Below are 25,726 nucleotides of genomic sequence, written 5' to 3'. Positions count from 1 at the left end.
ACACAGATGAGACCTCATTGGTGCAGAGCAGACAGGCATGACAACCTCCCTTGAACTTCTGGCCCTGCTTCTTTTGATGCAGCCCGGAATATACTTGGCTTTCTGTGCTGCAAGGGCACACTGCTGGTTCGCATCCAGTTCACCATCCATCGTTACCTGCAGGTCCTTTTTGGTAGAGCTGCTCTCAATCCCTTTATCCCCCAGTTTATATTGGTAAGGGGCGGTAGCCTCAACCCAAGTGCAAGACTTTGCACTTGTATTTGTTGAACCTCATGTGGCACACCTGGTCCCACTGCTCAAGTCTGTCAAGGTCTCTGTGAATGCATCCTGTCCCTCTGGTGTTTCAACTGCACCCCACAGCGTGGTGTCAACAAAAAACTTACTGAGGGTGTACTCAACCCCACTGTTGATGTCATTGATGAAGATATTAAGGATATCTTCAGCACCAACCCCTGGGGGACACCACTTCTCAACAGTCTACGTCCAGACATGGAGCCAGTGATCACCACTCTCCGGACTTGATCCTGCAGCCTGTTCTTTGTTTGTTGAACAGTCCACCCAACAAATCCATATCTTTCCAGTTTGGAAAGAAAAAATGTGGGGTACTGTGTCAAAAGCCTTACTGAAGTTCAGATGACATCAGTGGCTCTTCTTTGTCCATTAATGCAGTGACGCCATCGTAAATGGTCACTAGGTTGGTCAAACAGGATTTGACCTTGGTAAAGCCATGCTGATTTTTCTGTATTACCTCCCTGGCTTCCGTGCACCTTAGTATAGCTTCCAGGAGGGTCTGCCCCATGATCTTTCCCTACACAGAGGTGAGACTGACAGATCGGTTGTTCCCAGAATCATATTTTTTACCCTTTTAAAAAATGGGTGTGATGTTTCCTTTTTTTCCAGTCACCAGGGGTTTCACCTGATTGCCATGACTTTTCAAATATTATGGGGAGTGGCTTAGCAGCCACATAAGCCAATTCCCTTAGGAGTCTGAGATGCATCTCAGCAGGACCCGTGACTTGTAAATGTGCAGGTTCCTCAGGTAGTCATGAATCTGATCTTCATTTACAGTGGGAGGGGCAGTGCTTCCACAGTCTCCTCTTAGCAGACCAAACATTTGAGGGCTGTGTGGCGTGTGGTTATCAGGAAAAACAGAGACAAAAAATTTAAGTACCTCACCCTTCTTCTGGACTTTCCTTTTCTGATTGAGGTACCTGTAGAATCCTTTCTTGTTCTTTTTGGAATCCATATTCAAATACAATTCAAGCTGGGCCTTGGCTTTCCAAGATGTAGTAGTCTACGTGTTAGTAAAGCAGTGCTGACATTTTATGCAGCACTATTTGAGCGCCGCTTCTGGTTTAACATCAAGCACTTTGTGTTACTCCAGGATCAGGGCTGCTGCTGGGATGGGTGGCTCCAGTGGTGGAGAATCAGATGTCTGTTCCAGTAATGCAGGCCAGGCCCAGAATGTAGGTCCTAGAGGGTGATGACCGTCAGCAGCATTTCATTGAGCAGTTTGCACAGGAGTGCATGAAGGTGCTGGGAATGTGCTGCAGGAACATCCTTAGGGACAAAAAAGTCTCAAAAACATAGAGGAGGAGCGGCCAGAGGCTGCAATCTTTTGCAGGGTAAGTGGAGAGATCCATGCTGATGAAGGTAGGAAACTGTCACCTCCTGAAAGTGGAGGATGGCTCTTTTTCCACCTCCACACCTGCTATTGTAGAATTGGTTCAAAAGTCACATAGCAAAAAAGGGGAAGAAAGCCATAACTGAGCAGAAATCAGAGCCAGCTTTCTCCTGAACAATGCATTAACATCAGGAGAAAACAGCAAGAGGCGGAAGCAGCTAGGGGGACAATCTATTCTGTAGGGACAGAAGTCCCTATGTATCTCAATTTTCATTTTGAGGGATATGTTGCTTGCTGTGGACATTGAGTTAGAATATCACGGAGAGTCTACCAAAGCCTGTCCAGACCTTAGCCCAGTGTTCCCAGCTGCTCATCTGCATGGGTAGAATTGGTACAGAAGTGCATGCACCCTGGGAATCAATGAGAAAGAGCTGTATTTAGTTACAGGAGTCAAATATTGTTAGAGAAATTAAAATACTGTGCCAAGTTTGTAGAACTGAAGTACTATGAAGGACAGACGGCTCTTCAGGAAAAAGGGAAGAAGAGGCCTGAGGGGATGGAAGTTGCCCACAGATCTAAATCAACCCAAATCTTTTGAGCTCTTCTATGTAATGGGTGATAGCTGGACTAATAGCTTGTGAAGAGTATCAGAGGAGAGATCAGTAAGGACAAGATTTTGATGGGAGATCACCTGATGAGATAGATTATAGTCTTTAAAGAACTCATGTCTCTGAATTTCAGAATCTGGTTCTCGCTGGGGTCTGACTGTACAGCTGCTGAAAGGATATCATGGTTGGATGCAAAGCAATCTAATTCTGGAAGATTTCAGGAATTATTGCTCTGTGTAGGCATTAAATGGACCAACAAGAGGTGATGCAAGTCTGCTATTAAGTGTTATGAAAGAAAAAACTATTTGAAGATGTGCTTGTGAATAATATCATTGTCTATATTGACTGAAATTTAAGAAATTTAAGAGTTTGAGGTTCTTGAAGGAAGTGAGAAAGGCAAGTAGTAAGAAAATACCCTGAACTTAAGGCAAACAGAAAGTTTGCTTAATCAGGGAGCTGGTGCATGGAATCCCACCGGAGGGAGTTCTGATTAGTGAAGGAATTTATCAAAGCTGGCAGGTCTCAGAGGACAGCGTCTTCAAAGTGCAAAAGTAATTTGTAGTAATATACTGGTAGATCAGCATAACAGAGAATTCAAAGTGTGATTTTGATGCTAGAAAACTTTACCTTTATATAGGAGATCAGACTGCAACTGAGAAATATAGAAACATTCATTGGACCTACTTGGAGGTGTTCCTTGAAATCATGTAACATTTCCATCTGAACATGAGAAAAAACTTCATTGTGAGGGTCACAAAGCACTGGAATTGGCTGCCCAGAGAACTTGTGGAATCTCCTTCTATGAGATATTTAAAACATACCCGAATGCTTTTCTTTGTAAGCTACTGATGATCTCCAGAAATCCCTTCCAAGTTTAGTGAGTAGAAGATGTTTTTGTTGCATCTTTCAGGATTTAGCTTTCGTAAAAATTAGTTAAGAATCTCTTACATCCAACAAAACTCAATTTGTATATGCATATAAGCATATAGAATTATTGATGCAAAATTATTTTTGTTATATAAATTTAACATATCCATTTTGGAAATCTCTTGGAAAATTAACTTTCTTTTCATATTTTAGGAAAGACTCTGATTAATTTATTACATTCCAATTAAATTAGTTTGGATCCAATTAGTTTATTAAATTACAATTACAAGATAGCGCATATAAAAAATGTAGCTTCATTCACAGATAAGTATCCATAGCAACAAAAGAACATCGATGTGTCATATTTGAGTTCCTTCAGATTTTAGTTCTTTATTTTGTTTGCTCATGAAGTAGAATTTTAGCTTATTATACTTACATACCAGTCCATATTTAATTAATAGTTTTTTTAAGAAATGCAGTCTTCATGTTTTTATGGCACTGTCAGCAGGAATGGAACAATAAGGATTAGAAACTTCCTGAGAGGAGGCTGGAAATCAATAACTTCCAATTTTATTTATCTGCATGCATACATACACGTGTGTGTTGTTGCTTTTTAAATGAAAGACATGCTGAATTGCTTTAATTGTTAACAGAAGGTGATATTTCAAGCATTCTGTTTGTATTCTCATCTACTTTTTAAATTGCAGAAAGGCATTTGTCTATATTAATATGGCAAATGTGAATGAAATTACTTATATTTACTATTGTTGCTTTTTTTATTTTTCATTTATTGAAATATACAAGTCTTGTGTGTTGGAAATATGCATGTGAACACCACAGATGAGAACTGGTTGCTAGAGCTGCATATAAAGTTCTTGGCATTAAGTGATTCAAAAGGAAAATAAAGGAAAACGCAGACATATATTAGACTAAACATGGAATCTCTTTCATATATACACTTACTGTATTAAATCACAACGGAGTTTCTAGATTAACATTTATCATTACCTCAGAATTACTTCTGTTCCTTCACTAAGAATTTTTGGTTTCAGAGTAAAGCATAAATTGTTATTTCCTTTTGTAGATCGCCTGACAGCTGCATTGGGTATGTGAAAAAAAAATTATTTTAGATTCCCACTGTCAGTGCCACAGCTAACTGAACTACTTTTTTAAACAATGTCTAGCTCTGCTAGCTTTTTGGAAAACTGTGAGGTTCTATGCAATGTTAGAAACTTCACAGCTGCCATGAAATGAGTGCTCCAAGTAATTAATTATGTTCTGTTAAAAAATTAATATTCACTTGTGTTTTGATTTTTTTTTAATGGATGCATTTTGCATCAACTTAAAATTTTCTTGAGTTCACTACAAAGAATAGGGAATTTATGTTTGCAGCATTGAACTTGGCCTGTTTGTCTTCATAAATTAGATTATTTTAACGCAGGAACATGAAGTTGAATTTCGTGTTGAAATCGATTCTTTTTTTTCTGTTATAAAAGATGTACTCTGCCCCTGAATAGTGAAATAACATTTACACTGAGAATTTTATTACTTATTTATTTTACTTATTACTTATTTTATTACTTATTATTTATTATTGTATAACCAAGATGTTATAATTGCAATATAATCAAAAGAGTAAGGCAAAGTGTATAACCAAGATGTTATAATTGCAATATAATCAAAAGAGTAAGGCAAAGCAAACAGGGATCACAAAAGAGAATAAGTAGAAGAGCTTACCCTTGGGTTGAGCTCACTAGAAGATATCAAAGAGGAGGATCTCCAGAAGAGATCCTTCCCCTCTGGTAGCCAGCTCTTAAATAGGTCCAGGAGGGGTGGAGCCTGGCTCCACCCCTTCCGGTAGCACAGGTGAATTGCCTTCACCTGTGCTCCTCTGGCTGACTCATGGCTCACCTCAGGTGATCAATCAGAGGTTCAGGCCGTGACTCAGCAGTTGCCATACAATTATCAAATCTTCATTAATATTTGACAGCATAGTTTCTTTACTAGCACGCAGTTAACTATGGGCTTTTTATAGCACGCAATTTTGTCAGTGCCTATGAGGGCTACTCCAAAAGTCGTGCCTTCTGTTTTATGATTTTGGCCCACAGTGTCAGATTTGGATGTTGGTGGCACGGAAGTAGAGGTTGAACCTTTCTGACAATGTTCTATTACATTTTGTTGCCATGCGACAGGGGGCAGCAAAGGGGTGGTCTGATAAAATTATGTCTGACGTGGAAGTGTGTATGAAGCGAAATGTGTAACTATATTCCTGCATTCAGAAAAATTTGCATCCATTTATATTCATCCATGCTTGCTGAACACTTATGGAAACCAAACCACAGATGTGAGCTCAGTGAGGCAGTGGGTATTGCATTTTGGCAGTAATGGCAACAACAGTGGTTCACCTCCTCTGGTGCAGAGATTTATTATGATCATGGTATGCAGGCTCTTGTTCATTGCTGGCAAAAATGCATAGCTAATGGTGGTGACTATGCCGAATAGTGTTTTGTACTTTCTGAACAATCAGTGAAGTTTCTAGCTGTGAATGTTCACAGTCATCCCTGGAAATTTGCTATATGATTTTATTATATAAAACTTAGTTTTTATGTCAGTCAATTGGTCTTACAATATGAAAGACATAGTGTAACTAAGCCTGATTTTTGAGCTCTTTCTAAACTGCTATAAATCCTTGGTGTGCTGCCCAAATGTTTTCAAATCCTGAGTTATATTTAGCAAGACTATTAGTTTTTAGAGGTTTTATCTTGTAACATGCACTATAAAATGTTATTGTTTACACATATTGCAAGTCTTCCTTAACGTTTTTTAGCTGCCTTTATCATTTCTGAAGTATATGCATTTCAGATGGTTTAAAAGGTAAACAAGGCAGACTGTTTACAAAACAATCCAGCATTATACTTTCAAGAGTGGAAAGCATGCATGTACTGCTATATTCCACTGGTGTGCACTGTAGACTTACAAATGCCACTATAGGCAAAGAGTTCTGTGTTCAGAAACGTTTACTGCTAGTTGAAGTGCAGAATGTACTCTTACTCCAGATTATCAAGTCTGTTGTTAATTTATGAGGGAAATTTAAAGCCCGTTTTTTGGGATATGAAAAAAAAATTACTCTAATTAATACTTAAAGATATTGGAAGATCATCATTAAAAAAAATACCTGTTGATGAAAAAGAACATAACCTGAATTAGAATTTTGAATCTTTAAGCAGAGGTACAGGGTGGAAATCCAAGATGTCAACAGTGTTGTTCCTTTTATACTAGAGCCAAAGAAATATTGACACTTTTTAAGAAACATGTCTTGAGAGAAGTGCTTTCTGTTCTCAATATGCAGATGTTTTACACTCCTACTTTTTTGAAGAGAACTGTAACAATAACTCTCACTGTTCTTTCCCAAGTGGAAGAAATTCCACTGGAGCAAATGAGATTTCTGGAGAAATCAAACCTTCTGCATCTTGCTTTAGACATTTAAATGCTATTTTAAATGGCATAGCATTTTGGAACAGCTAATTCTGGTTAAAATGAGCTTCTTTAATTATTTCCACATTTTTTCAGAAATCTTTATTCTGAAATTTCCTTATAGCGTGAAGAAGCTGAAGAGCTACTTCTCTATAGTTGCTGTTTTCAGTAACTTAGTACAACAGTGAAGAAGAAAGAGGATTTCTCTGATAATCTTACAATAAATTTAGATATGTGTAGTACCTGTTCTATCTCTTATTTTTTGCCTGACCCTCAGGATTCATTCTACTTGTCAGCTGTGTCCTGCAGAAAACACTGTAATTATGGAATATGAAACAATATGTCAAATGACTATGCTAGCTATCATGAACTGTTCTGTACACTTCTCATCTAAGATGAACAGAAATATTGCTTATGATGCATGGATATCATAGGAGTAAAATGATGGCCCAAGAATAAAATTTCTGAGGGGTTTATATCCTAGAGAATAACCAGTAGCCCTTTCAAATAACTAAAGGAATCTATACGAAGTTGGATATCAGAATTCTCAAGGCAGAATTTTAAAATATTTTTAGGAAATTTTCTGAAAGCAGTGTCTGAGTTATTTTTTTTTATCTCAAATGACTGTATGAGGTGGAAACAATACATTTAATTTCCCTGTGGTAAGATAATGTTAGTTTTGAAGTTGATCTAGAATTTGATGTGTTCCCTATTGGGCTCTGTTGTTCATTTGTTGGAGATACTAGAGTGGTTTTCAAATCCTATTTCCTGGAGATAGGATGATGCACACATCTGACTGGCATTTTGATAATAGTAGAGAAAAAATGACTTCAAATATGTGCATTTTTTTCTCTTAATATTGTAGGTAGTGAGGGGTGTGGTTAGTAGGTCAAGCGGGTTCTCTTCTCCCTACATTCTGCCCTGGTGAGACCACATCTGGAATATTGTGTCTAGTTCTGGGCCCCTCAGTTCAAGGACAACGAACTACTTGAGAGAATCCAGAGCAGAGCCATAAAAAATTATTAAGGGAGTGGAGCATCTCCCATACAAGATAAGGCTGAGGGAACTGGGTCTCTTTAGTTGGAGAAGAAGAGACTGAGGAGTGACCTCCTTAATGTTTATAAATACGGAAAGGGTGTCATGAGGATAGAGCCATGCTCTTTTCAGTGACATCCAATGATAGGACAAGGGGGAATGGGTGCAAGTTGAAACGCAGGAGGTTCCCCATAAATATGAGAAAAAACTTCTTTACAGTGAGGGTGACAGAACACTGGAACATGGCTGCCCAGAGAGGTGATGGGGTTTCCTTCTCTAGAGACATTCAAAACCTGCCTGGATGCGTTCCCGTGTGACCTGATCTAGATGTTCCTGCTCTGGCAGGGGGATTGGACTAGATGGTCTTTCAAGGTCCCTTCCAGTCCCTGATATTCTGTGATTCTGTGAAATTACTTTTACTGACTTGGCTATTTGTTTTGTATATGTAGGTGTTGTTTGTTTGTCTGTTTGTTTGAGTTTATGTTCTATGTGCTAAGTATTATTACTAAAAAAAACCAACGCAGTAATGAACTACTGAAGATTAATCAGTGTGTGAAGGTAAGATGTCAACTACACTGAGCTAGTTTTTATTTTTAGAGATCTACAATTACAGCATACATTCCTATTCCCAACTCCACTTAGCTATTAATCTGAAAAGTCAGCAGTATTTATCATTTGTAGGAAGATGATCTTGTATAATTTCTGATTTACAATAACTTTGTAGAGTGCTTTTACTGTTGCCATCATTTCTACGTATTCTTGCTATAATTTATTAACAGGTACACAGAAACATGTAAACTGTAACAGTTTTGTGTTTTCCTGTCTACCAGTTAACATTCTTATTGCATGTTTTATAATGTAGAGCTAATTGCTCTTAAGCTGGGTTGAACAATGTTTTTCTGATCTGCAGCACATTGCACTGATACAGCCCAGGAAATTTGTCTATACATTTGGCTCAGTATAGCAATAAAAAGTCAGGATGGAAGATAAGCTTAGAAAGCAGTTGAAAAAAGGGAGGCATTGCTTCAGTGACCTTTTATGTGGCCAATGAAATTTTCGGAGTGAGAGAGGGAGGTATTGCACAGTTTACTATTCTCAGGTAATTTTCTACATGCCTACATTCCACTTCCTGTGGCAAATAACTTTTTCTTAATTATTATTAAGAATTACCTTCTTCCTTTTACAGTTAGAACATTAGAATGGTCCATGAATTTATTAAAAAATAAATAATGATTAATACACAGAAATAGATTAGAACTTGAAACAAAGGCAGGCTGCAGTCTGATATAATCTGGAACAAAATTAAGTTTGTGTGCTGTTTCTCTGTAAAAATCCTTATGTTGTTAATTATTTTTGGTAAATTATAGGTAAATTTTCAGCGCTCTGAGGATTGAGACTAATGATATAATCATTCAACCTTTTGCAGAGAAAAGAAGCTTATTTATGCAAACAGAACACCCTGTATATGTATTTCTATACATGAGCATGTAAACTGGCAAGTCTGTTCTTCGTCTTGATAGTGGGAAAGATTCGTATTAGTCAGTCTCAGCTTTCCAAGAGGGTAGTCTGTGTTCCTCCTTATTTTAGGGAGAAGATTGCACCATTAGATTTGGAGAGAGAAAAAAAAACTACTCCTTTCATCCTCTTTCCCCTGGTAACAGCAATAGGAACAGTAACTTCTGGTCATTAAAAATCATAAACTGGAAAATTTCAGCTTGCATTTCTAACACTAGATGAAAAGGAAATAAGCAGAGTTTAATAAAATATTTCACGTAATAAAAAAATGTTCTCAGCATAGCCCTGCTATATTTTCTTTTGAAATGTAAACCAAAGTATCTATATTGAACATTTAAGCACACTGGGGAGTGAGTGCACAGGGTTTTTTATTTTATTTTTTTTAAATAAAGCTAAGATGTCACTGAGGCAAGTTAAAGGATGAAATTCTTGTTTTGGTTCAGAATGCTACAAAGCAGATACCCAATTGAGATTTAAAATTAAATTAGGAGAAGTAATTGCTGTAATCCCTATGCCTAAAACAATCTTTGCCATTTACTTAGATTTTAACACAGTTTGCTCAATCTATTAGTGCCATTACCCCCATTGTGTTCTGTCACAATCCAATCAACTGCAAGAAAAGCATGATACTGTTTGCAAAGAAAGCAAGCAACAAAACATGTTTGTGTCTGAATGTCAGGAGTTCTAACTTCCCTTTGCTTAGTAGTGAAACTCAACAAATTAAAGTATGATTTCTTTTAAATTAAATTAATTACAGATAATTTTCATGGACCAGTGGATTGCTAATATGGGAGATTTACTTGTGTACTCCTTTAATTAAACTTCCACCTCTTCATAAATAGTAAAAAAGTAACCATGCATATGGTATCGCATCAACATTTTGATTCTCCATACGACTGATGGATTGTCAAACTTTGAGTGTTTTGGTTGCATTCTTTGTGAATTTCAAGCTATATTCTCCAAAAGGATTAGCTGAAATGTGAATTCCTTTCTCGAATGAGATTACCGAACAATTCAAAATTATCTAAATGGCTGCTTTTAGATTACTCGCATTCTTTTTTGGTACGTTTAGATTATTCTTAGTTGAAGCTATAATTATTATATTCTGCTTTAGGCAAAAAATGAAATGTAGTTTGAGAATTAAGTCATTAAAACCACCTCAGATATCAATGCATGTAGTAATATAGCAAATGAGCATGTTATACATGCCATTTTTATATGAGATCATGTTTATTGTGCTTATCTAATCATTGATATTTTGCTAAGTAGAACAAAAATTAAAATGATTATTTGAAGAATGTGCATTACTAAAGATTCTACAGTAAGATGCTGTAGATGTCCCATAAATCCATAGGAGTCTAGATTCAGTCTCCAATTACAGGAAGCACTTGAATCTGAGATTTTTTTGTCATTATTCAAAAAATATCCTTCATGTCAAAAGATGTTAAAGAATGGCTAATATGAAACTTATGAGTGCAGATTTACTGAATTCTGTTGGAAATATTTTCTATTCACATTTGTGTAAGTATTGTCTTGAGTGTGTACGCTTTTCTTCCCGTGAGAATGAGACTTCAACTTTGATTTCTGCTATCATGAACTCCTCTGAGAATAAGTGTCTTCAGATTTGTGTGCATACTCAAAGTGGAATTAGAAGTGTACGTCTTTTGAACAATTTAAAGGAGTTGGGAAACCTTTAGAAGTGGCTAGTATGAATCATAGAATCATAGAATTGCTTGGGTTGGAAAAGGCCTTAAAGATCATTGAGACCAACCACGACCTAACCATACTACCCTAACAACAACGAGCTCTAACAATCATGTCCCTGATTTAGCAATGGATTTTAAACAAATCTGTGACTCAACCTCCTCCCTGGGAAGCCTATTCCAGTGCTTAATAAGCCTTTCTGCAGAGAAGTTTTTCCTGTTATCCAACTTAAACTTACCCTTGTGCAAATTAAGGCCATTTCCCCTCTTCCTGTCACGTGTCACAAAATAGTCAATATTGGATAAGCTGAAAGACCTTGCAGGCTTCCTGCTGCCTACTTTCCTTTTTGTTTCTGGCTTCTTACACTCTTTCACTTCCAAGCTTTTAGGTTTTCCTGCTCCTCCAACCTCCCCTTGGGGTCCCAGGGAAGATCTGATCCATTTCTTTCTCATCCTCTTTAATGCTGCACAGTGTGGTAGCCTCTTCCCCAAAGCTCCTCCAAATGGAAGCACAACCCCTCAATGATTGCACACATCCTGCAGCCTCTGAGAATGTGTGCCCCAGTGAGAGGACCCAAGGACTCCTTACAGCCTGAGGCTTGTAGAGTTGCATCCTCCTTCTGAAGCTCTGTTGAGGTCTGAGAGTTTGATAAAAGTAAAAAAAAAAAAAAAAAAAAAAAAGTAGTAAAGGGACAGTTAGTCCTGCAGCTGTGCAGAGATTCCTCAGATGATCACTGACCAAGTGACCAGTAACTGAAGGAGAGACTTAACTGAATACTTTCAACTTCAGTCAGGAATATTTACTTACTAAATGCACTGACTATTTCGGTCAGCATCAATATTAATGATAAAATTTAGGAAAAGTTCTTACTCAAATATTTTATTTTTATGTATGCACATGTATAGTCTGCTACATTTTGACAGCAAATATGTATGTAATCTGAGAGCTCTCCAAGCAGGAATGGTGATTAAATATTGAAATATTTATAGTAAAAATATGAAACAGAACTGCACCAAAAGTGAACACTGGGGTAAAGCTGATATTGTATTTTGTTTTGCAAAGTGTATGGAAATGGTTATCTTTAAATTTATTTTTATTAGTTTTGCTAATTAAATTTTTATTTAGAAAGAAGTTGCATTAGCTTTCATGGTAATAAAATGTTCTTTCTTAGAGACATGTGGCCTAGGATTCAGTTCTGTGACTTCTCTTAACTGTAATAGACCTTTTTGACAGGAAAAATGTCAAGTATTCTTAGGAAATACTGAGAATGAGGTTTGCATCTTGAACTACATATTTTTGAAATTAGTAACCCGGATGATCAAAACATATGGATGTTTCATTTCCTTATCAACTTCCTTATTTTTATTTCCACATGAAAAATGTAAATATTTTTCTTATGCTCAAAATAAGATAAAGGACAGTAAAAAATAGCACATTATGTTTCAATTGTTTTGTTACTGATTCCAAAAATTTAGAGAGGTCAAAGTAGTTATTCTGAAGTTTTTCAGATGATTGGTGACTAGATTTTTGGGGAGACATAATAGATAATTCACTCTGAAACTCAGTGAAAAAAAGAAAAATAATAATAATAAAAAAAAAAGTGTTCTTTTGAATGCACAGTAGGTTGTCCTGAAATCAGCAGGATGATTTTAAACATCATCATGTGAATTCTTTGCTATCTACCAGATACATAATGATCAACACAGATGATATACTTGAGAGATGAATGTAGCAAATGGCATCCAGATAATCCTATCTTTTTTGTCCTTTATGCTAATGCATCTTACTGCAGACTGCAAAAGCTGCATTAAGGATTATGTAAAGTGAATACAGTTTCTAGTTTCTCTATTATTGTGTTTACTTAACATAATATGAAGTCAATATAAATTGTATTTAAAAGAAAATGATAAAAACAATGACAAATCAACATGGATGAAAAGATCTATGAGGTGAAGAGCAATTCCCCCAGCTCACTCTAAGCATTTTTGTTTCTCAAATGTATTTATACTTCTTAGAATGTTATTCCATGATTGTTGTAAAGTTTCAGCCTATATATTTTTATGCCTGTATGAAGAACATCATATATTTCTGCGAAGATCACTCTTTCCGTAAGTCAGCTCTACAACCAAAAGTATTTTCTCTGTGAGTAAATGGGAAGGATGAAAATAAGTGTCAATAAATCAGCAACTTTTCTTTAATGTCAACATAGTGTCAAAATAGTGTAATAATATCAGATTTCTGCAGACTTAAACAGTTGAGTAGTACTGGAAGAAATACTTGATTACTAAACATGCTGGGGCTCAGATAAATGTGCTGTTATGAATATAAACATTCATTAAAAGTTCAGTTTGTTGCAGGTCTTTCTGCCTCAAGATATTGTCAGGCACGATAACATTTCTCATTTATCAGTATAGTTTCTGATGGACTAACTAGAGTTCTTGGCAGATTTGCTTACAACAAGAAATAAAGCAGAATAATTTTTTTTTCCTATACTACATACCGAGGGACTTGTCAAATAAAAAGGGAAATAACATTTGTCTTACCTTTCCTGTGGTAGGGGGCTATTCATTCTAGTAGTATTTGATTACTTTTTTAAGATGACAAGCAAAAAAGTTATATAAACAGACTCACATACTGTAAATATTCATTAAAAAACTGCCTCAAGTTACACTGTGAGTAATGATTTTTCTTGCCACTGCACCTGTGCGCAGTAGCGCTGAGCTTGTAAGCAGGTGTGAATCCTTTCAGAGTCAAGAGCATTTGTAGTTGCCACCAAGCTCTTATGGTCTTCCAGGAGTAGCAATCTCAAAAGAAATAAAAGGCACCAAAATAGTTGTATTGCAGAACAAAGTAAAGTATTTCCTATCCACTTGGACAGGAGCATCTTCCTCATGTGAAATCTGTCTTCTTACATGTTTCTGAAGGAAAGGCATGCAGTGGAATGGCACTGTAGTCATCTAAGGAAAATTAATAGAAAAATATTAATAGAAAAATAAGAGGTAGAATTTGTTGATATTAGAATCCACATTCTGAAACAGCTTTTGTCAACTGGAAAAATGTTTTTAATAACCTCTATATGTATTACTTAACAAGAATTTTCTAAAAGCATTTTTGAACAAAAATATTTATTATAAATGGAAGAGTCAGTACATAAGGCATTTTTAAATAGATTAGAGTTCAGATCTTTTTTAATTATTAGCTTTTCAGACAAGTTCCTATCTTCAAATAAGAACATTAAAGCTCTACTGTGGGAGGGATTTGCTAGGAAACAGCTGTGTTCAGAAACTCCACAGCTATGCTTTAGAACAAAAGTTTTGCCATGCTTTGGAGGTATGAAGTCCTCTATTAAAGTGACTGCATGTATCCTATACTGTAAACACATTCCAAAATATATACTGATCAAAAAATAATTGTATAAAATCAAAGAAGAAACAATGTAGATAGCTCTACTTGCATAGTCTGCATGTAATTTAGAAACAAAATAGTTTTGAGCTCCCATATAAGCTGAATGCCAGTATTGATGTACATAGCAAAAGATATTTGAATCGTACTGCATCACTGCTGCCATACTCAGAGGAATCTTTTTTCTTTAGTCAAATAAATAGGACATCAAATATAATGTGTCATCAAAACTAATATAATGTTTTAATTCATCTTGAATCTTTTTGAATTGGAGTAGTTTTAGCAACTGGAATTTTTGATAGATTTCCTTCAAAATTTATAAAAATACCTGTTGATTTTTTTTTAATTTTGTTTCTAATTCAGATTTTTTTTCCCTTTGCTTCATAATTTTTTCCATGTGGGAAAAAGATGACTGTGCTGATAGCAGTCTACCTGCAAAAAATAAGAATTTCCCTCCAGAAAATTAAATTGAAAATAATTCCCAGACAGAATAATTCTGTTCTGTTTAGGAAGAAATATGTTGGTACCACAGATTAGAAGTGGTATTACTCTAATAAAGAATGCAGTTCAGCATATAGAACACAAAATTAAGTCAAGTGGTGTGGAGTTCCAAGAGCCTCAGGGAGAAATAAGGAAGAGCTGCTTGCTATTGCTGGAAAATGTGAAGCTGGAAAAGGTTGTGAATAATAAAATAGAAAGTAAAACTTCATATGTTAACAGATAATGAATGTTCAGTGACAGAAGTATTTCACAGGTGATTTTAGGAAGGCAGATTTTAATGCTACCATATTCTTATCAACTTGCCCACATAAATTTAGATTTTGATTAGTTATCTCACTTTAATTCTTTTTTTTTTTTTTAATTTGGAGTTCAGAATTCAATTGTAAATTAAAATATATGAAAATAGGAAATCGCAACTAAAAGGCAATCTTTTTTTAATTTTTTTTCCTACTAATTTTTAGAATATGAAATTCTGCCAAGATATGGAAAATTTCCGGGGGTCTCATTAGAGAACTGCTAGGGTTCAGCAAGGGCAGGCTGCTCTGTGAGGGAGTGCACAAGGGGCACAGTGCCTCAGAATCTAAGAAGAGCAGAGCCATCTCTGCAGCTGCTGCCAGGCCAGCCACCAGCATGGTTATCACCAGAGAAGTCCACAGGGATTAGGTAAACTCATAGCCAAGGCAGAAAGACGCACAAGGAGAGAAGGATTGGGATTACCAAGGTCTGACAGCAGATACTGTCCAGATATTTGAGTGATACTACAGGCAATTTCTTTTTATTAAACAGTAATTCATGTTTCTTTGGGTCACGGGTCTATAGGTCATATTCATCTTGCCTATTGATTATAAGTAGGCAGGCAGATAATATTAGAAGTTGATGTTTCAGTCTGGATGAGCAAGGCTTAGACTTTAAATAGATAAATGAAAATGTTCTGTTGTTAACCAGTTCTGTTGGGAAAAAGATTTTGCATGTAATGTGAAGTATCTTGTGAGGAAATGTTTGGTTTCTTTTTTTGCACAGATGCCTGGAGAATATTTGTCAGAAAATGCTGTTATTAAAAAGCACCACAGAGGATTTCTTGTTGAACCGACATTTTCTGTTTCTGATCTCACTGTGAGTCCATACCAGATAAAATCAAAACCATAGCTCCTAGCCATACTGCTTGTCTTCTGTCCATTTTTGTTTTAAATACTTTCTTTTGACAGCCTGAAGCATCTAAAATAACTCCCTCGCTTTTCCGAGTCTTACAGAAAATAACAAAACCATGTGCTAAAAACAAAAAGAAAACAAACAAACAAACAAACAAAAAACCCAAATACTGTATTTTTTTAAACTTCCTGGGAAGATTTGTGCATGGATTTTTCCACTTTCCACTTGAAATCACATCCAAACTTTTACATTTCTTCTTCCTCATCCTGTATTTGTTATCATTATACCCGTTATAAAATGGGTAGGCATTGCCCTCCATCCTACTCTATCCTCCTTAAAGGAAAGAGAAAAATCTTCAGTGAAACTCTTTAAACCTCAAGAACTCTTATATTGCTTTAAACAAAAGTATAGCTTTAAGAACTTTTTCTTTAATTTAACCATATCAGGAGGAGTTCCTGTTTCTGTTTTTTTTTTTTTTTTTTTTTTTTTTTTGTTTGTTTGTTTTGTTTTGTTTGTTTTGTCAGGATCTCTGTTCTTTATATTTGAAATACTTATTTTCCAAAGTTCTCCTTATTGAAATATAGATGTCTGTGCGTGTGTGTGCGCACATATTCATACATATGTTATGTACAGATGCATATTCACTGAAATTTTATTCTGTAGTTTCAAAACAGTTAATGTTTCTTGAGCGTTTGCCTTTCATTGCATTTTTCAGTATTTTCATTTTTCAGTAGCATTTGGCTTACCTTCCTTACTGAGAAAAGTTCCTCTAGATGCTCTCTCATCTTCCTGTATTGGTCTCACTGTAACTGTCTTTGGCTGTGCAGTGGAAAGAAAAGTGAGTCTGCACAAGCTACTTGTGCAGTGGATTAGGTGATTTTCAGTCTTTTGAAACAATGCAGAAAGGAGTAGATCATACAGTTCCATAATGTGTGGGGAGGTAGTAATATTAAATTCAGTGAGGGGGATTAGGTCTCTTGGAGCACCTTCAGGAGTACAGTTTTGAGTCTGTGTGCAGAGCTCATCAGCATATTGTTACTTGTTTTCTTCTGTTTTAGTGAAAAACTTATTTTCTGTAAAGACTTGTAATTGGAAAATAAAGTTGGTGAGTTTTTTCAGTTAAAGAACAAACATCCCAAATCTTGTTTCTAGAGGGAATCAGATTCCTGAAGTTTTTTTGGTTTTGTTTTGTTTTGTTTTACTTTATTTTAATGAGGATTTGTTCTCAAAAGTCTGAGTTAATATCTAACGCTGCTGTTAGTTATTGCATTTAATCTTTTCCAGAAGCTACAGCAGGAAGTTATAAAAAGATCCTTTTTACAGTATCTGAAAGTGGGCTGAGCAGACTTGAATGCATTCCGAAACTTCATAACAATTTTGCAAGACTTTTAGCAAAATATGCTATGTGAGGGATCATGAAATACAAATTTTTCTTGTTCTTCCTAACATTACAGACCTGATCCTTTTGCTTAGCTTTAGTCTCCTTCAAGTAGTTGAACTTGCATAGGAAATATTTCTCACACATTCAATACCAATACTGCTGCAGTTATTAAAATTGTTTTGAAAATATGACTTGAGTAAAAAAAGGAGAGATAAAACTGGACTCATGCATCTCACTGGAAAATTATCGAGTAGCAAATATTTTTATTTTGCATTTCATTTCTGCAAATATGGACTTATGTCTTTAACTGTACTTGTTTTTCTGCAGGCCAGAAGTATCCTAAGTTAGAGTTATCATGACCTGAGTTTCCTGCAGCCTACATGTATTACATTCACATAAATTTCTTCTGCCATTTTTTTAACTGTAAATATGTACATACAGGTTTTCAAAAAAACAACAACAAAAAAAAAAGTTTGAGTAAATGATTTCACTCTCTTATTTGTTTCTATTTAGGAAAATTATACTTGTGATTATTTTCAAATATTGTCAAAACATTTGGTTTTAGTGAAACAATAAGGACCAATCTAGACTGTCTCTGAAATTTGTTTTCCTAGTTTTTCCTCTCTTAACACAAGCTGTTAGGCACTTTACTCAAGGGTTGAACCACCTCTTTGCTTTTTTGTTATGAATGACAGGAATGTTTGGGGTGGTTTCAGGGAGTGGGTGGCAGGTTGCATCCTACATAAAGGAGAGCCAGGAGCAGAAGGTTGAGGCAGGCCTGATACAGGCCAGGACCCAGTTCCACACTACCTGGCCCAGGAAAGCTGAATGAGCCTGGTGTTGGTAACCAGGGCTGGGTCCATAACATTAAATAAGCCCACAGCAACTAGGGCTGGTGTAGGTCATGGGTCAAGGATGGGGTGCAGCTCTGGATCAACGGGCCATGAAGACAGAATCAGGCATTGCTCAGGCAGGGACTGAAAGGGAAAGAGTTAATTTAAAAACAACATTGAAGTGTCAGTAAACTTCTTCTGCTGAGTCTTCTTCCTGCTCTTTATAGTTCACATCAGCTAATTGGCCTTAGATGCCGCAAGCTGAACTCCTGGAGCTGCAAGTCGAGTGTGCTGTAATGCAGGACTTGGGTCCTGAGTGGAATTAGGAATGCATGGTGAATGTGTCAGAGATAAATTCTCATAAGAAAGTTATCTTTTTAATTGAGACAGAGAAAAATCACATGTGATGACCTTGTGAAGATGGTGGTCCAAGCTGAAATCCGAAAATTGATATCTAGCACCTGACATTTTTGCACTTTATTTACCAAAGATAAATGAGAGAGCAAGTACCTTTTTGGAGAGCTTTATATGAAAAATGCTGTTTGGAATAAGCATATTGTTTGGGAAAATTCTAGTGAACAACAAACAAATGTTAACTACTGACACTCAGAAAATAAGCTAATATAATATTTAAGAAAATGTGAGCTCCAATACTTTGCTCAGCAATTATTTATATTAAAATAAACAATACCAATCTTGTCTATGAAAGATATATAAACAAAATCATTTTGTGACTTTGTTCTAGAGATCTTTGTATATCTAATACATTGAATGTCAAAAATTATTATTATAGACATGAGATTCTAGACATCCTGGCTGCAATGAATTCAGTTTTTACACACAGAGATAAGTAAATTTATCTTTGACATCACCTCTCGGCTTAGTAGTCATCTTGTGCTTAATTACTTGACTGAAATTCAACCTTGGATGGCTTTGTGATTTCTCTCTACGTGAAGCCAGCCAAAAATGAATTGGTATTGATTAGCATCATCACTGTGAAAAGGTGAACTTTGAGGCTTAGAATTTGTATCTTTTGGCAGATGCTTTGAAGAAACTTAGGTCTTTCTTGTGTTCCAAATCTTTCATGGGTACTTTAAAGACATTATACCTGAGATTTTTTTTTTTTTTTTTAAACAAAAATACAGTATATGTGATTGTAGTCCACTAAACAGTAGTTGAATACTATAAATCGGAACAACGTGAAGGAAAAATAATTTGATGGTAAATAGATCTATGCAATGTTTTATTTTGCAGTTACTGTATGCATGTTTGTTGGATAGAGTTTACGGATGTGGGCATCTAACGTTCTGTTTAGAGTTGGAGTTAACATCTTAGGCTCCTTCTGTCACTTTTGGAAAGATCATATGGAAAAAAAGTTCAATCCCTGATTCCCTGTTTAATTTTGTTGCAGAAGCTTATCACATTCTAGAGAATTTATTTAGGTAGTACTAAAGACTGAGATGGCATAAATGTAGAGCATGTAGGCTTTTCACTCTACTGTATCTTTCTATATCAAGATCGGGGAAAGAAAAAAAAGGAAAAAAACAGACAAAACCAGCATTAACCAAGTGACTAATTTTGTAGCTGTGTATACAAAGACAGTTCTGTGGCTGCTGAGTATTATAATGGTTTGAAAAGTCAAAATTAGTTCCCAGATTATGTCTTAGTATGATGCAGAGTATAAAAGGAATATGTTTCTTTTTTTTTGCTACTGTACCTAATTTTAGACTAAAGGCCCGTTTTAGTTTTAAGAACTCTTTTGACCTCTCTCCAAATACTACCATTAAGACTGACTAGGGTTTCAAGAGTGGTTGAGGGGCTTTTCGTTTTATTTTGTTTTGTTTTTCAAATGAGTAATCCACAATGAGAAGGAACAGTCTGAGGAAGTAACTTTTGCTGGTAGGGTGAAATGTCTTAAAAAATAATCCATTCAGTTCATAACACTTTGACAACCGACTCTTTAGTTGACACCCATTCTCTGTATTTATGAACTTAGAAATTGAATTTGGATTTGACTCTAATTAATTGCTAAATAGGTATTCTCTTGTAATTTCAGAGTTCTTTTGCCTTTGATTTCCCATTATCCCTTTTGTTAATGAGGTGCCCATGCCCAAATTACATATATCTTTGTGTATTACAGATCTCATTTTCAAACAGAGAAACTCATGGTGAGTTCTAACTTGTATGTGGAAACAGTGAATCATAAGAATTACTGGGTTTTTTTTACTCATTTTCATTATTGGTAAAGGACAATTGTGGAGAAAAAAAAACCTCATTATTTTCTCTTTCTTCCTACTTTGCTCAGTCTTTCTGGGACTCCAGTTTACCATATTTAGAATAGTAGCTGGGGAAGTATCTGGAAAAATATACATCGCTTTATGTTTTCCATCAATTATAGTTTTTGTCCTCACTAGAGAGATTTAGAAAATATTTATATTTGAATTTTATATATAATTTTTAATACAATACATATATTTCAAAAGATCACTTGTCTTTTGGCAATTCAAATATTTGATCAAATATATGATATGTTTCTCTCCATGCTCACTTCCATTTTGAATCATGCTACTAAATGAATATTATTTTTCTGGCCAATTTCAGCTTTTTATTCTGGCATATCCTTTCCTGGATGCCTTTGCTCATTGTTTAAGAAAATTCCAATGGCATGAAAAGTACAATGAAATGATATGAGAAAGATTAAATTTTGTTACTCACTGTCAATGTCTGCTTTTGCTAAGGGAGAACTTTACTTAGACAAAATGCTGGAATATGCTATTCCATTTGCTCTTCCTATCTGGATGCTCTTCAACCTCTGTTAGAAAGCTATTTTACTTTTGAGAGAAAATGTCATTCAGTTACTTCTGTGATTTTTTTCATGCTTATAAGTTGTTTTCTCTTGATATGATTTTAATGGAGAGAAGCAGCTGAATCACAATCATTGCCCAAGGTGAAGGACAAAAAAAAAAAAAAAAAAAAAAGCAAGATTGCATGGCATTTCTAATTTTTTCCATTTTTACATAGCCCTTTAAAAAAAATCTAATTAATAAATATTCTTTAAAAAAGATTTATATATATATATATAAGTATATAAGTTAACTATATGTTAAAATTATCCTTTTTTTCATGTTTTGTAGCTCTTGATTTTATTACTGCGAAAGCTTATATCTTAGACTTATTCTAAGATATCACTTTGCTTTGAGATGAGGCTGCTAGCTTCATCCTATAAAAACAGATTTTATCATACTTCTCTTTCTTTTCCTCTTTTGGTCATTCTCCCACTCTGCCCCCAAATCCTTCCCAGCTGGAAAGATGGCAGTTTGAGAATACCTCTGAATGGGGAAAGAGAGAGAGACCTGATGCACAAATGCAAAGTTTGGAAGAAGAGAGAAGAAGGTTGAAGTTGCAAGTGAAAGAAATTCAGGAACTTCTGGAGATGAAAAATAAAGCAGTACCAATTAAACTGACTTGTGATCATCAAAATGATCATCAAAATGCACAAAGTAATCTGCCAGTTAAAAATAAGGTACGTACATTGCTATGCTTCATTACTTTGGGAGCATTCCCATGTAGAACTGCTATTTCATACTGACAAATGACAAAATACGTCCCTAAAACAAGGTCTGTGCAGGAGAAAAGATCTGTGTTTGTGCATCTCAATCCTGCACAATTAAAATACAGTGAATTTCTGTAGGGTATAGAAACAGAAAGAGAAATCTCTTCATTCTTAAAAAGAACCAGTGGAATTGACAAGGTAGACAAGGAAACTTAGGAGTGAAAATAATGACTAATAGGAACTGAAGAGATTGAGTAAACTTTGGTAGATACAGGATCCTGATGAAGATCAAAGCAAAAAAGTTGTGAGGCAAATTGTTTCTCAGTGTTTCTGAATATTGAATCTCTTCTTAGGAAAGAGAAAATAAGTAATTTATCTTGGTAAAGATTGGAAGAGGTGTTCTGTACCTATAGTCTGCTTTTAAATGTAACTGTTTTTTGTGCATTTCTGTGATGGCTCAGGAGCAGCAAGCTGCACTTAACCTAATAGAATATCTTCTTACATAATGAAGATCTGCTTTTAATTTTCCTTTAGTGACATTTATTGTATCAAGTCATATCATATCACATGAAGATTTCTGTGATTTCTCTGTAATGAAAGTAATTCGATTTTTTGAGTTTGGAGATATGACCAGAAAGGGGTATTTCTGCTTCACATGTTACCATGTTTCAAGTATATTTAAGTTCAACATTTTGTTCCTCTACCTTTTTAAAAAAATGTTAGTTTTGTAAGAATATTAGACATCTGTGATATTTCTTACTGTTACTATCATGACACGTTTGGAGACTACTTTACATCATTTTTGTCAAAGTCAAAAGGCGAATATGGTGTGCAGGCATCTTCCTTATCATAAAAATGGATGTCTGTGCAATGTTTACCTATTCGTAGCAGATCACATTAGAATAAGATTGTCTTCAAAACAACTTATTATCATTTTCAATAAGAAAATTAAAAATGACGATTTACTGGCAACTGCAAATGTGTAAATCATCATCTGGTAGCTTGTTAACAGTTATCATCCAAAGAATAGGATGAGAAATGATTCATTTGTAGCTGTTTGTCTCTGTGTTCCACAAGAATCACAGAACAGCACCATCAGTAACCTGAAAGAACGTCTGGCTGCTAATCCAAAACCTTTTTTTTCTTGGATGGTAGTTTGGGTTCAAATAAAATCATATGTTCTATGGAGGACTAGACGAGCACATAAGAATTTTTGTAAGACATGGCTGATGGTTAGATGTATATGAATGATTACAGATTTACTTCTCAAGTAGACAAAAGGGATTTGGGTAATGTGTCGTGGAATTAACTGCAGAGTAAAATGCAGTTACCTTATATTCCTGCTTTTCTAAAACATGCATTTGGAAGATGATATGCGAGACCCATTCCAGTTGTTTAGAACAGCACATGGGGTTGTTAATTGATGTGTGGCTGATTCTCAGTTTGAAAGGTTATAAATAACTAGTAACAATTTATTTCCTTTGTTAATAGTTTAAGGAATATTAGGCATAGCATCAAAACACAGAAGGGAAGTTCTAATGTTCTTGTGTAAAAGATCTCATGTTGACAATTATCTTAATATTTACATATCTATAGAATTTATGCAATCTCTTGCCCCTTGTACAAATTCAATTTCTGAGCAAAAAAAATTATTATTACCGTATTTTGCACAAAATTCTTTATTCTTAGCAGGCAGTATGTTGATTGAAAATGTTTCCATGTGCAGTTTTTCAAAGGTTAACTCCTGTCCTACAAGATGAGTAGAATTGATGAAACAGTTGAGATCAGACATTGTTACTATCTAGTTTTATTGATTATACATCTTGGAATGGAGAAAAACATCTAAATTAATAGCTGTATGATTTTACAAATAGCATGGGAATAAATATTAAGTGGGTCTAACTGGTTCACCTAGGAAAAAATAAGATGAAGAAGAAGAGTTTTTTGATTGCATAGATCAATACTCCAAACATGGCCTTTATGGAAAGAGATTTTCTATTTCAGCTGTGAATATCACCCTTAGAAAAACTTATACATTAATTTGGGGGAATAAGTTCTTCTGTACTGTCTCTAAATATTATGGCCAATAGGTAGTCATTAAACATTTTATTCACTATATATGTTTTGTAGCTGACTAGTATAGGAGCCGAGTACAGAACAGAAAACTGTATTCATGGACTATTTGTTGTTGCTGTTCTATTTAGTTTCAAATTTTAATATTACAAGACTATAATTTTGTTGCATAGATTTAAAGATGGGATTATGTCCAGCATGTATTTTTATGAAGCTATTTTACACTAACATTATTTAGCAAGATTTCTTTTAAATCATCAGCCTTTCAGGCTTGTTTTTTTCAAAGGTAGGGAGCACTCCTTTTTTTACATAAATACTTTGAAAAACAAGATGGTATGCCTATAGTGGATTCACACAGCGTGTTTTGGTAGCAGGGTGCTGCCTGGCTTATCTGTGAAATGAGGCCGGGGCTGCCCTCTACTGGATACAGCCGATTCCTGCACACTCCAAAGGACCTGCTGCAGTGCATGGCTGGGGCCAGCAGTCAGGTTAGGAGAAAGTCTGGCAGAGATTTGTAACTCCGTTTCACAGACAGGACTTCATTTTTGTGGCAGTATCCTGAATGAGACTATAATTTCTGCAGTGGCATCAAGGGGCCACAGGAGCAGGTGAAACCCAGGTTTGCACGTTTTTCTGCATGAGCCTCAGCCTTGCACTCAGTGCTGCAGACTGCTTAAGGAGAGAGTGGATGTAGTACTTAGGCATGTGGATTAGTGGGCAATACCGAGGCTGGGTGGAGGACTGGAGTAGATGATTTTAGAGGTCTTTTCCAACCTTAACGATTCTATGATTACCATCATCTGCTGTGCTGATTTACTAGTGTGAATACAGCCGGACACAAAAATGTATATGCAAACTGCTACCTTGTCAACAGCATTCAGAGGTCTGTGTCTGTGTAGCCCTTGTCTTAATGCATGTGGTCTGCCAAAAGCGTTCAAGGGGGCACCTCAGTACACAGATGGAATTTTGTAGTTTGCCTAGGAGAAATTTGAGTAGTAAGGGCTTAAAATAATTGCTATGTGTTTCATTCCTCGTTCTATGTCACAGATCTCTTGGGCTAAATTTTTAATATAGTTTTAACTCTGTCAGAAAATAATACTTGAGAGAGCATTATGGTACTATTGTTAAACACTTTGATACTTCACTGAGCTCTGTTCATCCAATGGAGAATTATCTTTGTTTCAGTGCAGACCTCTGAGATGGTTATTCTGATGGTTAAGCAGCAATGGTTGCACAATTTGCTCCCTTAGCAGATTTTTCAAATGCAATATGTTTTGTCAGAATTACCACTTGGGATGCAGTTGTTTTATATGATTTTTTTTCCTAATTATACTTCTGGTGAAATGCTTCATACTTAATAAAATGACTGCTTTGAAGTAACAGTCTTTAAGATTTGTTTGTTGACAAATTCCTTTTCAAGGGGAAAAAAAAAGGGCCTAATTCAACCTTCAGTAAAATTCTGGGCATCATTTGTCAGCACTGCAAAAATAAAAATGTTGTTATCCTGTGTTACACTTGAAAATATGTACTTATAGTTCTGACATGTGGGTTGCAGTATTTGTTTCCAGCTTTGGAAATCTCAGTTCTTTGAACAGCCAGCAGTAGATGTTTGAATTACCTTATGCTTTGTTTTTATGTGTTTCACTTTACTCATTGCTTTCAAGGCAGCTGTCTTGGGTTATTATGTTCACGGAGGAGACCTGGCTCTCAGTTCTCTCTAAAACTGCCTTTCTAAATCTTTTAGCCAAGTTTATGTAGAAGATACTTCTCAGTGCTAAACCTCATGAGATTTCTTGTTTCTTATCCATCTCTGTGTATAGAAAGAACAATGTAATCAGAAACATTCTAATTTAGGTCTGATGCTTGCCTTTTTGTACTCATCCAAGTAGAGTTGTAGTTGTTTCATCTGTGTAATTCTGATTGTTTATTAAGATTATCATTTCATTATAGTATTTTCTAGCATTTTTCAATCTATATATTTCTAAATAAATTAGAGTTTAAGAACCG

At 35.4% G+C, this 25,726-nt stretch overlaps 1 protein-coding gene across 5 annotated transcripts in view; it reads left to right on the top strand.

Moving 5' to 3' along the window:
• The window catches only part of CCDC102B (coiled-coil domain containing 102B), a 119,740-nt gene that overhangs the window by 23,156 nt on the left and 70,858 nt on the right, over positions 1-25,726 (top strand). For 3 of the 5 annotated variants that reach the window (XM_042870127.1, XM_042870129.1, XM_042870130.1), the window contains exons 5-6: positions 15,751-15,843; positions 21,395-21,616. In XM_042870127.1, coding sequence (XP_042726061.1) covers positions 15,751-15,843; positions 21,395-21,616 — 315 coding nt within the window. The remainder of the gene's footprint in view (positions 1-15,750; positions 15,844-21,394; positions 21,617-25,726) is intronic. The other 2 variants (XM_042870131.1, XM_042870132.1) reach the window with 2 other exon arrangements.

Source organism: Lagopus leucura, unplaced genomic scaffold (assembly GCF_019238085.1).
Source record: "Lagopus leucura isolate 7727_CA_CO unplaced genomic scaffold, USGS_WTPT01 Super-Scaffold_100002, whole genome shotgun sequence".
Classification (NCBI taxonomy): Eukaryota; Metazoa; Chordata; class Aves; order Galliformes; family Phasianidae; genus Lagopus; species Lagopus leucura.
This window is presented reverse-complemented; position numbering and strand designations above follow the sequence as displayed.